Below are 16,244 nucleotides of genomic sequence, written 5' to 3'. Positions count from 1 at the left end.
AGGGACAAGATCTGCCGCAGGCCCTGCAGTCAATCCCAGCTGCAATGCCTTGAAATCTTCAGCAAAGTAATGGAAATAAACATCCACAACTTATGAAAGTCCTCTTTAAATAGAATATGTCTATAGCACCGCAGTATAACTATTTAATAAGGGCATGTGCTCAGATATTCACTGGCGGATAATCTATTGCCAAAAGAAGCTTTGGGCTTTCTCCCAGATATTTTGCAACAGGCTTGGATGAGGAAGATATTTGAGAACTCATTGAACATGTGACTCCATATTAGATTTCTAGCGCACAAACCATATCTTCTGGAACAAAGAGCTACCCCAATTTGGTAATTCCTACAGGATATATTTTAAGATTTACAGCTTTTATTCCAGCTAGATTGCTTCAGGTGTTATAAACACAGAATGTGAGCGCTTCAGTTGTCGAACACTGTGGGAAGCTGCAGTGTAACACTGGGGAATCGACTAACAAGCATCTGCTTCTATTGGAAGTACATGTTTTTCTCAGAATATCAGACCTTACTGTCCCATGGCTAAGGAACACAATGTGAACCTATGGAACGTGCTCTCATATTAGCTTCTGGAACACATTCCAGAACCTCCACGAGAAAATCAGGAGAGAAAACAGTTGTCTCTCAAACATGGTTCATCAAATCCCAGCAATTTCCACAGGGTAAACTGTCCTTACAACATGCCACAATTCCTAGTTCTTAAAATCTGTAGAGTACCATCAACAAATTATTTATATTGCCCAAAATGTGCTGTCATCTTTTATATATGATCTTTTTAAGACCCGCAAAAACAGGCTTTCACTACTACATTTCAATGATGACCATATCCCAGAGTCCAGTAATGGCTGCCACAACATGCTGGGACCATCCAATTAAGGACAGTCCTGTGGGACCCCTCCACATGCCATGCGAGGGCAGAGTGCTCGTACTGCCCCCTTATATTGTTTTAATTTTCAGAACACAGGGATCATGTCCGAGTCCTGTAAAGGATGCCACAACACTGTTCAGGTGGTCACCAGTCTGGCTACTTTAAAAAGGACTAGGCAATCCTGCCTATCAGAGCATATCTAGAAACCAACAGTCCAGATGTTCCTTAACCCCACCAACCTGACCACCATTTCTTGAAAACAGCTGAACATGTTTTTTTTTTTTTTTACACAAAATACCAGAAAACGTTCTGGGTAAAGATCTAACATTCTGCCAAATCTAGTGTAATTTCATTCAGCTGTTTTTTCTGTTGCTGCAAGAGATATTTATTATGGGTATTCCTTATAGGAATTAACATGGGAAATCAATGCTTTGCCCCCTAACCCTTTCTCTTGGTCCCTGCTTGACAGATCGCCCTGAAACTTTCCAGGAAGGCCCTGAGGTAGATGAACTTTAATACGTTTCATGAAAATATATCAAATGGCACTGAAGTTATTAGTGAAAGAAAACACGCTCTTCCTATGGAATCTCTGACCTAATGAACAACTTACCTTTGGTAATGCTCTATCTGTTCTATCTAACCACAGATTTCTCACCTTGTGAATTTCCTAGAAAAAACTCAAAAGCAGTGCTCCTACGCGGTATGGGTGCTTTGCCCCCCTAACCTTCTCTCTTGGCCCCTGCTTGACAGATCACCCTAAAACTTTCCAGGAAGGCCCTGAGGTGGATGAACTTTTTAAAAATACATTTCATGAAAATATATCAAATGGCACCAAAGTTATTAGTGAAAGAAAACACGCTCCTCCTATGGAAACTCTGACCTAATGAACAACTTACCTTCAGTACGCTCTACATGTTCTATCTAACCGCAGACTTCTCACCTTGTGAATTTCCTAGAAAAAAACTCAAAAGCAGTGCTCCTGCGCGGTATGGGTGCTTTGCCCCCCTAACCCTCTCTCTTGGCCCCTGCTTGACAGATCACCCTAAAACTTTCCAGGAAGGCCCTGAGGTGGATGAACTTTTTTTTAAAATACATTTCATGAAAATATATCAAATGGCACCAAAGTTATTAGTGAAATAAAACACGCTACTCCTATGGAAATTCTTACCTAATGAACAACTTACCTTCAGTACGCTCTACGTGTTCTATCTAACCGCAGACTTCTCACCTTGTGAATTTCCTAGAAAAAACTCGAGAGCAGTGCTCCTGCGCGGTGGTATGTGGTGCCATAAGAGACTGCGTCAGTGCCGTACTGTTCCGGGAAGTGGCAAACAGACCACATATGAGCACCACCCATACCCACTGACGTCCGTTTCTTTCACAAACTCTTTCCCACCCTGAGATGCAAAGCCCATCAACAAATTGAACAAACTAGTGTGCATATTCATAGATTAAGATGGACAAGACCATATTACAAAATGGGAGGTGGGAAGGCTATGAGGAATCTGCATTTAAAAACGATATCCACCTGAAAGAGTGTTAGAGAAGGTAAGTAACTTGTTCATTAGAAACGTGATTACTATATTTTAAGCTATACTGTGGCATCACAAAGCGCTTATGTGGAAAAATTTTGTAAAGAGCCTCACAAACAGGGATTTGAATAAGAATGGCTGGCCTGACAAACATACAAAGTTCGAAAGGGCTGCGAGTTGATCTTTAACTGTGCTTAGACCAAGACCTTGCTGGGCCAAAACAAAGCAAACACATCCAAATGATTTACCTACAAGTCCAACTGGCAGGTAAGGCACCAAGCCACAAACTTGCCCCAGCACCCTGCATACACAGATTTCATTTGAGCCTTGCTGGCTGCCAAAATTACATTAACGACCTTGGAGGAGGCTCAATTGAGTCAAGTGTTGCCACTGCATTGACATTTGGAAGTGTATTGTGTTCAGGCTTGGTTGCATGACGCTGAAAAGGACAGAATTGTTGTAGGGATTGCCTGACAGGAGCTGAACGGCCAAAGAACGGGCTGTGGCCTGAATACCTTTAAAATGCTCTAGAAGCTAATCCCTTCTCAGCAAACAGGTGGGAGTCATCTAAAGGCATGTCCATCAAGGGTACCTCGATGTCTCCTCCGAAGCCAGTGGACCTCATCCTGGCGTGTTTCGAAGCACCACACTGGTTCTCTTAGAAATATCCGAACAATCCATAGTGCCCAGTCATGAGTGGATGACAAATTTGCCCATATCTCAACCATCTTTAATGGTTTGGGCTAAAGAATCCCATAAGTCTTCTGGGACGGCAGTCTTGGATCTCACCCACCATGTCCAACAGTGCGTGGGTGTTGTCCAAATTCATGACAAAAGTGGCTGTGAACATATGCTTTCTGAATGTGTCTACTCGTATGGGACCCTGTCAGGATGTGGCTGAAAAGGTGGTAAGGTTTACTCAACTGGCAGACCCCTGCACCACCAGACTTTCAGATGATGGATGCTGTGTTAGTAAGTCCAGGTCTTCTGGAGAAGGTGTACTGTGGCAGGCAGCCTATTGGTCGAGTGAGGGACCAATGAGGACTTCATTGAAGGGCAAAAGAGGTTTGGTTGGTGCCTAGCCAGGCTGTATGATCTCTGTCAATACATTAGTATTTACCTCTACAGTGGGAAGGCAGAGGTTGAGGACCTTAGGAGCCCTCTTGATTACTGTAGCAAATGAAGTAATTTCTTTTCTCAGTGGTCCAGTATCCAGTGACATGTCCACCTAATTGACATCTTGTAGGTACATGTACCAGTTATCATCATAGGGTAAGGCAAACTCTTCCCCATCCCCACCATTGTTGGTTGGCTCTGGTCAGACTCTGCACCAAAAAGTTGGTGTAGTGCATTTGCACGATGTTTCTGCAGTTGTATGGTGTCTGAGTCAGATGGATGTAGTAGACAGTGCAGTACATCAATATCTGGAAAAGGCTTTGGTCTAGACGACTCCGGCTCAGAGTCAGACATCTCATTGGGTTGCAGGTCTTCTTCCATTGGCGGTGGTGTTGCAGATTTCAGTGTTTGTCCCGATGCCAGCATGGAACCCAGAGCAAGGAACCCAAACTGCACCAAGGGCAATCCTGCAAGCCGTAAATTGAATGGAAGTCCCTGTGGATACTTGAGGCCCAAAGGTGGGCAAGATGCAAACAGAAGCATGCTAAAGACGTGCAGCATGGTTTCGTGACAGATCTCGAACTGCTGCATAGTTGATTATGGATCTGGGAACTTTGGGTACATCAGGACCAGGGGCGGAATCGCCTTCTCAGTGGAATGAAAGCAAGACCTGGAGGTATGACGACGTCCTTGCACCTCTCCGGAGAATGGGAATGGCAGTTGTATGCTGGTTCTTCAATTTATTCTAAGACTTCGACCATGAGGAAGATCTGCCTTTGGAAGGACTTCAAGAGCAGATCCTTGCTTTTCACTTTGACCTGGAGGGGGATCCAGTGCAGACCCTCCCAGCGTTTTGCCACAAAGAGCCTCATTTCATGCTGTTGGATGGCTTACAGTTCATCTGGGCACATTTGTTGCAGGCCTTGGGGTTGTGCAGAGAACCTAATCACCAGAGACACACTTTGTGTGGATTTGTCAGAGGCATATGTTTGAAACGACAAGACAATGCTTGGATCCTGTCCTATTAGGGGAGCGACATCCCTTGCAGACTGGATACATTTTTCAGAGAAAATCTCTTCATAGAGTACAGACAGGAGTGGTGCTCCTGATAAGCGTCCGAAGGTACAGAAACAGACATCAGCACATATGGTTGCCGCTTATATGCAGCTCCATTTGTCACTTCCAAAACGGAACTGATGCAGATTCGCACTCCATTACCTACTGGCAAACAGGAGCACTGCTTTTGAGTTTTCTTGATAGCATCTGGTGCCTCGGGAAGTTCACAAACTGAAGTGTGCTGTTACAAGTATCTATCGGAGTACAAGTTCACAGTGGCCTCGCTTATATAAACTGCCGGTCCAAGATCAGTATATAACTTCACAGTGGTGGGCGCTTATATAAACTGCAGGTCCATGATCAGTACGGATACCTAATGGCTGAGTTCTGAGAGGCAACAGTCTTTTGAAGAGGTTGAGGAAGAGCTCTGTCCTTCTCAGTGTATCCTCTCAGGCATCCTGGAAGTCACCCAGTAACCCTTGGTAGAAAATTACTGCTCCTAACAGATTTTCATCCCACCCTAAGAAAGGAAGTTCTATCTAGGGTCCCCGAGACGCCTGAACCCTAAGGTCTGAAAGGTACCAGAGTGCCACCAGGAGGTAATGTAAAGTAGGAATGATGTCTCTGGATAACTTGATGCTTTAGAGCGCCTTGTAAATGCATTTTAAACAAAGCCTGTAACCCGGACTCAATACGCTCCTCTTGGGAGACCGATGGAGGCTTTGGTTGAGCCTAGGGTGAGGACTTATGAGGAGACACTGACTCCAACTGGTTATGTGCATCCGAGGAGGAAACCAGACCAACCTGCCCCTGGCTGATAGTACCCATAAGTTTCAAATCAGATTCCAGATCCATAGCTGGGATGAGATATACTAGAACCAGAATAATTGTACCAAAATAGGGACTTGAAATGGCCACTTTCAAACAAGGTATCCAAGTACGTGGCTGGTAGGACCACAAAGACCCTGGATAAAGAGGTTAGAGCAGTTTGTGAGGCAAGTGTGCATTCCCCTCTTTCAAAGGTAAGAAAGCCCTGAAGCCTGAAATTGACAGCAAGATGGCGACCATCCTCTTGAAATTTGTGAAGGCCCATACACTGGTACTGACAGGCTGTGGAGGATCTGTCAGTATGACTTTACAAGGAAACTCATGAAGATGTTTAAAATGGTCGAGAAGGTCATGGCCTCCAGAAGCTTCACCTTCCCAGACACGTTGTTCCCAAGGAGGGTAGATGCTTCTTGCTAATTTAGGTGGTCCCAAAGCTTGGCAAGCTGACCATCTGTGAGGCAGGACCAATCGCTGAAGAGGGTTTCTTTGGTGAACCATCCCTTAACCCGTTTGCCTCCTTGGATAAGGCCCAGACATTAATAAGAAAGGTACTCAGGCCAAAGGTTTTTGCCAAAGGCTTGAAGAGAAAGGGGACGCTTGGCTGGTATGCTGATCCTCCAAGGCACCCAGAAGCCTCAAGCAAAGTGTACAATTTCTAGACAAGGCCAACTTTGGTCTCTTCTTCTCCACCAGAGATGGTCATGGGTGAGGGGAATCTAATGCCCCTGGACGGCCTTCAGGAAAGGATTTTCCCTCTAGCCTGATTAAGGCCAGGAAATATAGATTAGCCGATTTTCTCCCGGCCTAGCAAAGACTAATAAGAGATGCAGGTACAGACAGAGGCAGGTTTGCGCAGAGAGTTTTATGGCTCTCGTCGACTCCTGTTCACTCGCCCCTGCCCCCCAACTGGATTTCCCTCATCTTCCAGAGCATGATAGCCAGTTAGGGCTCTTGACAGATTGACCTCTTTCCATCACACCTGATTCACAAGCTAGGGAATTATCTAGGTTGGCGTCTGGACCCAGGAGCCATGGCAGTGAGTATGTTGCCCCAGGTTTGGGGAAAGGGGTGCAAATGTATCTTTCCTCCATTTGCCTTAACTATGAGGATAGAGGCTTAAGTTAGGAGGCAGGAAGCAGATGTGTACTTTGTGACCCCACTCTAGAAATCTCAAGTCTGGTTTCTAAGTTCTATGGGAAGGAGGCTCTTGGATTTTCTGACCTCCCCCCCCTCTCGTCACAGCACATTGAAATGGGATACTCAACCCAGCCAGTTCTGAAGGCTCCACTCACCTCAAAATTTGGCAGATTCGAGAGATTGTTCCTGGGCCTGTTGTGACAGGAAGATTCCCTAATCAAGAGAGCACTAATGAACAGTAGAGGTCTCCTTGTAGGCAGTAGTATAGTTGTTGTGGATTCTGGATCCCATGAGGGCCTGACTAGTCCACATGGTCAAGAGTTGGTGGAGGCTGGTCTGACCTATAAATCAATGAAAATCTTTCAGTCTGCGATCTCGGCCTGTCATCTGCCCCTGTAAGGGACTGCCGCAGAGGAGCACCCTTTGAATTGCAAGTTGATAAACTGAATCCAGTCGTTCAGGCATCCAGAACCTAAGCATGTGCTCCTATGGGCATGAATTGGGTTCTCAATCCCTTCTTACCTTGGGATCCAAATAACTATTTACCCAGGAAGGAGCAGGAGAGTATTGAATGTTGTTTCTGCGTCAGCTGGGTAGGAAGTTTACTCTGAAACAGGTAACTTACTACTGTCACAAAAACCAGGCACAAAACATGGACTATTTCTTACCTAGCATTTGCAAATGCACCAAAGCTCTATGTGGTCTGCAGATTTAGGGTCAACAAAGATTTGACTGCAAAGCAGCGTCCTGCGGTCCTCAGAATTGCTAGATGGGTTTGTTGAGTCAAATCAGAAGCTGGCATCATTAGGGTCACACAGTGGTGCTCTCGTGGCGAGAGGATCAATGGATCCACAGCTTTTGCCTGAGGAGGTAGATTCAAGAACATCATGGGATGTGCTTATTGGTTTGCAAATTCTAAATTAGAAGTTTTGTTTAAAGTTAGTAACGGGAGTGGTTTCTCTGGTACTGAGTAAACTTTGAACATCAATTATCCTTTTCTACGACCCTGACAAAGAATGTAACATTTTCTACCTTCCATGATGGAAAGTTTCAATTCTTTCGAAGACACTGATGAAAGGATTGTACCTTTCATTTCTTTGACACAAGTAAATCCGAAGTAGGAGTAGTTTGGTTATTTTTGGACTGTACGTTGCTGCTCAATGCTGGAAAAGATTGGTTGGGATGGCAAAAGAAGGGCCTGTCATGTTGAGTTGGGGTCTGTTTTTGGTAGACTTTCTGAATTACCTTTGTATACTTCTGGGAAATGTAATTTTCTTGTTGGCCTGTTCTTCAGAATATTTAACTTGTCAAATGCTGCTGAGTTTGGACTTGGGAAGAATAATGCATAATCCTCACCTTCATATCCTCAACATAAACTTAAATCACGAAAGTTAGGACATTTATACAGTCTCCTTTATTGTGTTATAACCTGGTTGTCAATGCACAGAATTTTGGGTACTAACTAGTAACACAAGAAGGACTGCTTAATTTGGAAGTGCATTTACATATAAAGGTTCTTAGCGGTCTCGAATTGGAGTAATAACAAAAACTGAAAACCCAAAGACAAAAGTTAGGGGGCACTCATATCCTTGACCAGATTTCCATCTTTTATTTTATGTTGGCACTGACAAATGTTGGACAGACAAAAGATACCTTATTTCAATACCAGAGAACTTGGGGCCTGATTTAGAACTCGACGGACGGGTTACTCTGTCACAACGGTGATGGATAGCCCGTCCTTCGAAATCCAAGTCCCATAGGATAGAATGGGATTTTACTGGTGGCTAAAAGTTTACATTCCACAGCTCGTTCTTGATATGACAGAATATTGACAGAATACAAAAGATATGATTATTTAAGGTGAACTGTGGAGGTTTCAAGACATGAAAATATGTACAGGTTCTCTAACAGTTGTGATCCACGGCGCATGTAGCAAGCAATTAACTCTCACTGAGCAGAACACAAATAAAAAGTATTTGAAAGTACGGATCCAAGGGCTTTATTTATCCAGCAGGCACTTCACACAAAACATTCCATAGTCTGGAATAGTGTTTCAAACTACGTATTACTGTACAAAAACTTTTAAATATTAAAACTCTTCCACCAAAAGCCAGTCTTTATTACTGTATATGCCAACAACAAAAACGGACCCTTACCAACAACTCAAAAGTGATATATACAGGATGTTCCGTAAAACTTTTTAAAAAGCAGTTCATTATACACCTCTTTAATGTAAATCTATTGTCAGGCTAATCATTCACCTGCTCTATCAATAAAATTATTTTTTTCACTTAAAAATAAAAAGAGGGCGTGGGAATTTATCAAACCCTGTATATAACAAACATATATATAGTGTACATTAATGTTCCCTCCACAACCTTTTTAAATAAAAAGAACATTCCAATAAATGAATTTTCCAAAATATTTTAATAGATAGCAATCTCTAGAAAGGCGGGTCATTGTCAGTCCATCCTATCTTTTTTCAATGTTCTGTGTCGAAAACTTATCTTCTCTTCGGTTTGAAGTGTTAACAGTCTTTTAAACAGTCTTTCGTGCTGTAAGAACTCTTACTATGGAACCTAGACCACCTACTGCTAATACCTAGGAGAAACAGAAAAAACATGGTGTTAATTATCAAGATCAACAATACAAGGTGAACAAAAAGACCAAGCGCAGTAAAACACACAATTTCAACGCTCCAGCACGATGTGTGATTGCTGTGACTTGGAAACATGAAGCACACAACTTAAATAAATCTACTAATTGTAAGAGAGAAGCAGTTGCAAAAATACAGTAAAGCACATATGTCACGCCCTCCTGCTGCCCTTCACGTCGCAATCAAAAATCCATGTGATGTGAAAATAAGGTAAGTAGAACCACATATAAAACTGAACAAAGAAATTATTTCAATGCACGTTCTCATTTTTCAAAAAAATGATTTTGAGTCATCACAATTAGTTAATTGGGTTGTACTTTCTTGTGTCTGACTTACAACCATCAACGTGTTCTATTGTGAAAGGCAGAAGAAGGACACTTTGCATATAAAAAAAACTTGTTAAAACCCTTTTTTTTTTTTAAAGACACAAGTATGATATTGCGTCTCAATGATGCAAAGCAAGACCATTTTTAAAGGTTATTATGAAGGACTGAACATCGTTAATTTGTGGTTTCATTCTTCTTCTCAAAAATGTTTTTTTTATGTATAAAAGAAGGAAAGAACAAATCACATAACCAAATCATATGAAGTAAACGTTTTCAATGGGGATGTACCTACCAATTAGTGGTAGCAGAGTTGTTTGGTTTACATTAGATTGGTTAACATATGTGAAATCAGTAAATAAATATATAACGTGACATTCAGTATCCTGTTCAATACTTCAGTGTTTGCCATAACATTTTCTGTGACAAACACAAATCTATAGCTTATCGATTTCAGTCACTTTTTCTTTTCCTCTTGCAGTCCTGATCATAGACACTAACTGGGGTGTGTGTTTAGGACAATGTGTTTATGAATTTCGTTTTTGAGGATTTCCAACACAATCAGATTGATGTTCTAGGATATTAATGTGAAAGTTGCTTTTTTATTTTTTTTATTACATGAACCCTGCTCTACTTTTTGGCATACATTTTCTCATTAATTTTTTTCTTCTGTTTAGATGTTGGTTTGTACGATTCTATTGAATGATAAAGACAGAAGGTTCAATTATAGCTTGAAAATACAACAAATGTAAAAGGGGGAACGAAAGAATAGCTGTGATGGTGATTATGTTTCATTTATTTACTAGGCATTGTTAGGCATTTATATCAGGCACATAGCTGGACACTTATGTGACAAGATGTGTTAATCACGTGGACTGTTAGAATGTTTCCCTAATAAGATATTGAACAAATACGAAGAATCCATTGCACATCTTCAACAAATTCAGTGTGGAGGGCATGAGGCAGTGCGGTGACGTGCTTCAGGAGCTCCCTTGAAGGTAAGATGGGGGACGTCACTAGATATCCATCCCATCTGGATCCCAATGACTGCCTTCTCGAGGCTTCACAGCGCCGTACTATCCCACGAGCTACAGGCTCACCCTTCAAGTGCAGCCTTTCAGCACAACCTCACTCACTGTCTACTTTCTTCTCTCTCTCGTCATCGGTCTCCTAAAACAGTGTGACCTTCCAATGCTCTCCGTATAAAACATGCCTCTCAGCATCAATGTACCGCCTACCTAAAGCATGAACGTATGCTGGGTTTATCTACTAACCAGGACCGCGGAAGTTGAAGGGGCGAAGGGCAGATAATATGCCTGTTCCGTCTGCAAGCCAAAATGTGGAAGCTGAGGAAACACATCAAGGCCACCGTATGTGCCTATAAACTTGCATGTTGGGTTCCTGATCCGCGTCTAAACCCAACTAGCACGTTGTCCCAGTCCCTTTTTTTCTGGGCTGGGAATGAAGCTGAACAGTCAATAAGAACGGTGTGAGAATTGCTGGTGCCATAAGTTTAAAAAAAAACTAAAAAAAAAAAAAAACAACAAACAAACAACTGTTGGCCCTCCAGCAGCAAAGCTGTACAGATCTTAGCTGCAATATGGCAGTTTCTGCCGGGCCCTACAAATATCTCCAACAGGTGTCCGTCACAATTATCAATGACAAAAAAAGATTTAAAAAAAAAAATGAATAATTAATAAGGACACAGTGGGAAACTCCGAGGATGCCAACATTGCCATGAAATTAGACCAATATCCCAGGAAACCCAGGTGCACTCCTGAACTCCAAGCAGGCTTGACGTTAGCCACCATCCCAAATGAGTCAGTCACAGTACAATAGCGTTTTCTCGAAGTGAAACCTCAAGAACAAATATGCTTTTGCCTCCTTTTATGGATGGCAGCATCCTAGGAGGTCTACCTCAAGCACAAAGCTTCCCCATGGAGTTGGTGATAAAGAAAAAGAACTCTCCTAAAGAGAATGTCCGTAGGAATGGGGCCCAAGTCACACCACCCAGTCTCCAGTGCCCAGAAACAAGCAATGCCTGCCCCCTATGCCCCACCAAAACCAAACTGCTTTGCCAAGTGCACTCTAAAGCAAAGTGTGAACCTACCAAAAACAAAGGCAATCGAGTACGCACCTCTCATTTTACTACTTTATCATTGTGTAAATTATTGGTGTCACAGAATACGTGCCCTCATCTTATGCTAGAGTGAATATGTCTGGTATATGGTGCCAGATTATGCAAGAGAACAGGACTATTTTCCACATGCTCCCCCCCCCCCCACCTTTCCTCTTTCCCAACCTGCTGTCGACTGGTGATCTTTGCAAGTGATGTGGCTTAAAGATGGATGCGAGCTGCACGGACCAAGGGAAGAGAGCGAGTCAGTCTGCCTCCAGGGGTTTGGGGGAGATCTCCCAAAAGAACATTTTGAAAAAGTTACTTAAAGACTGTTAACTGCTTTAGTTTTTAGATATTTTTGCTAAAAAGCCATTTGCTATGAAAAGGAACTCATGAAATACTCCACGTTTATGGTGTGGCCGCAAAGGTTGACATTCTCGCGGAATGTTGGTGCTCAGTTGCTCCAGGAAAACTGGTGAGACCAAAATTGAAATCTGAGCCTAGGTGAAAGGCAGTCACAGATTACTGAACACTGGGCATGAGGGGTTGCAGGCACCAATTCATGCTCCAGCTTGCTACATAATTGTGCATCAGTGCGCGGGGAAAAAAAAAACCACAAACTAAAAATATGGTGGCCTGAGAGTGCCCATGGGTGACGACCTATCAGATATGTGCAGTGATAACGTTTGTGTGTTTATTCAGAATGCACATTAATAGTGTGCAATTCTACACTTGAATTCAAATGTTAATACTCACATTAAATGCAGCTGAAACAATTTTGCTACCACCTCTTTAAAGTGTGTTTTACTGGCTTTTGCTAACTAGGCCTCATCGCCATCTTGTCCAAAATGGGTGTCTGTTTATATTTCTGCTGCATGTAGTCAAGCAAGATGTGAATTTGTTTATTTCTGAATGACACTACGCGAAGGAAGCCTGCTAGAGGGCCTTGTGGACCCTTTCACAAGGTTCGCTATAAGTGGCATTACATTAATTCAGAATGGTTTATTATTGTTTATGTTAACTAGTTCGTCCTGACACCTCCGGTTTATATTAAGTCAGAGGGTAAGAATCAATATTCAGGTAGTGGGTTAGTGCTAAAGTCGTAGCATTAAGAGGCGTTTTAAAATTCTGTAACTTGATTAGATGAAAACTATTTCTTTGCTCTACAAGTCTGCAGTCCGAATGCTCTTCTATGTCGAAAATGGCTACCTAAACTTGAATTTGTCAGAGAGCCAGACCTTTCAGGTATCTGATAAAGATGCTTTCTGATTTCTTACGGATATAGCTGCACATTTGAGACTTAACCTATTATTGATTTTTCTCATTATTTTACTTTTTTTTAATTATTACTGAGAGTCTTCATGGCAATGATACTATGCATTTAAATGAGCTTTGCTACATCTGCACTTTACTTGTATTGTAATAAACAGTCATGGTCTTCTGTACTGTACACTTACAATTTTGTAATAAACCTTCATGATTTTCCTAAATTCCACTCTACAACTCACTTTTTGAGCTAGTCCTTACTTATTTGACTATATTTTTGAAATGCCGTTTTTAGCTTTGTCTCTGTCCCAGATCCACCCAACTCCTGGGCAAGTCACAGAGCTGTAAAGTTTTGGGGGTGCAGTGCCCAGAGCAGTTTGTGTTTCTCCCCATCACGCAGAGTCTGGAGCGGCGCTGCAGATGTAGTCAGACCCGCTGAGTGACTGGGAAAACGACGGAGGTATCACCCAAACATCCTGAAGTGTAACCTGCCTCTACCTGGCGTTTAATTTCTTTCTGCTTTTCTTCTGTCCCCATCCAATTTTTTTTAATGAACTGTTTTGAGAGTTTCCTCTGTTCTGTCCCTCTTGTCTACCCTATCCTGATTCTCTCATTTAATCTATCTCCCCTGCTTTTTCCTCTCTCCTGCCCTCTCTTTCCCCGCTTTGTAGTCCATCTACTGCTTGATATTTTTCTTCTCTTCCCTTTCTATGTCACCTGTCTCTTTGTGCTGTTTCTCAAATCTTCCTCAAACACTTGACGTCATCTCTCTGCTGCCTCTTCATCAACCTTCTTTGTCGGTTGTCTCTATTCTTACCTTCACTCTCCTCTGCCATGTTCCTTCTACATTTACCTCTCCAATCTCTGTCACTCCTCACTGCTGTATCGCTTATCCCACACACACCTGTCTGTATTTCTCCTTCCAATATACATATATATATATAAAAAAATGCTTTTTATAATGTATGTTCCACAATCTGTTACAGTCATACGATTTTCAGATAGCATTATCTTTATTGTTTTGATAAGTACACAACATAGACAGGCTAACTGAGCACCCACAATGCTAGATTTCTGAGTCCAATCCAGTCGTCCTCCCTATAAGAGTATTGCCACCACCTTTGTTCCAAAAAGCACATCAAGATTTGGAATAACCACTCTTTCTGTACACCAGCTTCTCTATTTTGGCACAAAAGACCATACTTAGGGCCCCCGCTGTGGGTGAATGGACGCTATCAGAGTTTATCAAGGTCATCTGTGGCAATTAACAAAACCATGCCAACCAAGTTCCCAACGCAACATGGTCCTCCCCACTCGTCCATGAGTCCAGATAAAACAAAATGTATCCTCCTCCACCACCCTTAAAATTTGCACCATTTTTTTGTGTGCAAATAGTGATATCACTGGGCATTCCCAAATTGCACAAAAATATGCGCCCCTGAAGATTCTACACCTTGTACATATAGGATCTTGCGCTCGACCCACCTTCCAGAGTTACGTTGGATAATGATAGAAACTATTAAAGTACTTTAACTGGATAAGGCGGAGCTGAGAGGATATTGCCAGGAACCCGACTGCAGTCCTTGCCTGTCCAGTCATCCTCATTCCAAATTCTCCCATAAATCTCCCATTTAGCGTTTACCTCAATTTTAGAATCTATGGATTTCTCTAACAGTTACCGGTATATTTTGGATATGTCCTTATTCCCATTCGTTCAGAAAGTATTTTATCTTTCAGCAGACTGTGAGTGAGTGAGTGGGTGGGTGGGTGAGTGGGTGGGTGGGTGGGTGGGTGGGTGGGGGCGTGGGGAGGGGCGATCTCTCCCTCTCACAAGTGTCTCTGTAGTGGCCTCTTCCACTCCCCTGACGTTTCTCCCAGTCATATGCCTCCTGCCTTCCTCCCTCCAATCACATCACATGTTCAATGACCAACAGAGACATGTGGCGCTCTCTTTCGGTTTCCTCTGTACACCAGCAACAAATAGACAATAACTTACAAGGGGGTAGTTCTCTCTGGTTTGTGGTCAGTCCCAGCTCCAACACTTATCAAACCACAACTGCTATTCATATTTTGGCATGCTGGCGCACACTCACAGCAGGGGTGAATGAGAGGACATCCTCCTGGGTGGGGGGAGGAGATGGGCTGGAAGAGATTATAGTCTAGGGACAGTCCTGAACCTCTGGTGCTGTGGTTACGCCCCTGCTATGATGCTGAGAACAAGTGTTATTTATAGTGCCCTGAAGAATATATGGAAATCTGACGCCCTTGTCACTCTGATGTGACAGTAATAGGTCTGAGGAGACCCAAGAGGCAAAGTATTTTTTCCCTGTGTGGCAAGTTACTTTTCAGGTTCTGAAGGATGCCATTATCCTCAGTCTCCACTTCTGTTTGGTGGATGTGGCAAAGGTCAAGGATTTTATATTCAGCAAGGAAGGTGTCAGGAGAGTCGGTACTACTGTTCTTTATGCTCATCCAAGACAGGCTTGTGCATTCCAACTTGCTTACTTCATAGCATACAAAGCTGGCATTCTTGGAAACTGACTGAAGTTAAATGACTGCATTGGAGGGTTAGTAGCAGGCATTCAGGTAGACCTGCATGTGTTCCATAGCCATTTTTGGCTTGCCTATGTTCGTTTTGAAAATGTGCCATCTGAACTGAAAAGTTAATAGCATAATCCATAGCTGTTTTTCTTTACTAATTATATTGGAATCAGCAGGTTTGTAGTGACGCCACTAAAACACACACTGGTGACACTATTGGCCCACCTCAAAATGTCAACCTCAACGTTCACAGGTAATTATGCATCCAATGAGTGGGTCCCAGAGCTGTCCTCTATGCACTTTCAACTACAACATGGAAGAAGCTGGGTTTTGAGAAATGTTGAAAGCATAGGAGACTAAATTAATCCCAAGAAGGATTCGGCCATTCCGCCAGGCGCCCTAAAGCATGATAAAAAGAAGTACTTCTTAGCCTGCCAAGGGGAGGCATAGATTAAACTTCACTTGCTCACTGGCACAATTTTAGTCTCGTAGTACAACAAAGGTACGAGGAGCTTGGCAGGACTTAGCCTCGACCTGTTAACAAAGGGCTCTCATGTGTATGTCAGAGGCAGTATTTCAGAGTAGGAGAGAGACACACCACTATACCCAATACTAACACAGGTCATATTACAACCACACATCTCTCCAGTCAAGCATACTGCTCCATGAGTAATCGCTCCACACTAGTGGCAGCTACGTGCTGTGCAAATACCAGACAACACAACGAAAGAGGCTCCCTAGTGCTGGATGGAAGGATCCAATGATGAAGACTGCCACACTAAGTG

General features: G+C 42.8%; 1 protein-coding gene across 1 annotated transcript in view; it reads right to left on the bottom strand.

Moving 5' to 3' along the window:
* Window positions 1-8,537: 8,537 nt before the first annotated feature.
* The window catches only part of ARPC5L (actin related protein 2/3 complex subunit 5 like), a 50,892-nt gene continuing 43,185 nt past the window's right edge, over window positions 8,538-16,244 (bottom strand). Inside the window, exon 4 of the mRNA XM_069241736.1 lies at window positions 8,538-9,155. Within this exon, the coding sequence (XP_069097837.1) occupies window positions 9,093-9,155 (63 nt within the window). The 3' untranslated portion in view covers window positions 8,538-9,092. The remainder of the gene's footprint in view (window positions 9,156-16,244) is intronic.

The sequence above is a fragment of the Pleurodeles waltl genome, chromosome 6, assembly GCF_031143425.1.
Source record: "Pleurodeles waltl isolate 20211129_DDA chromosome 6, aPleWal1.hap1.20221129, whole genome shotgun sequence".
Classification (NCBI taxonomy): Eukaryota; Metazoa; Chordata; class Amphibia; order Caudata; family Salamandridae; genus Pleurodeles; species Pleurodeles waltl.
Note: the sequence above shows the minus strand (reverse complement) of the source record. Positions and strands in the feature narration are given on the sequence as shown.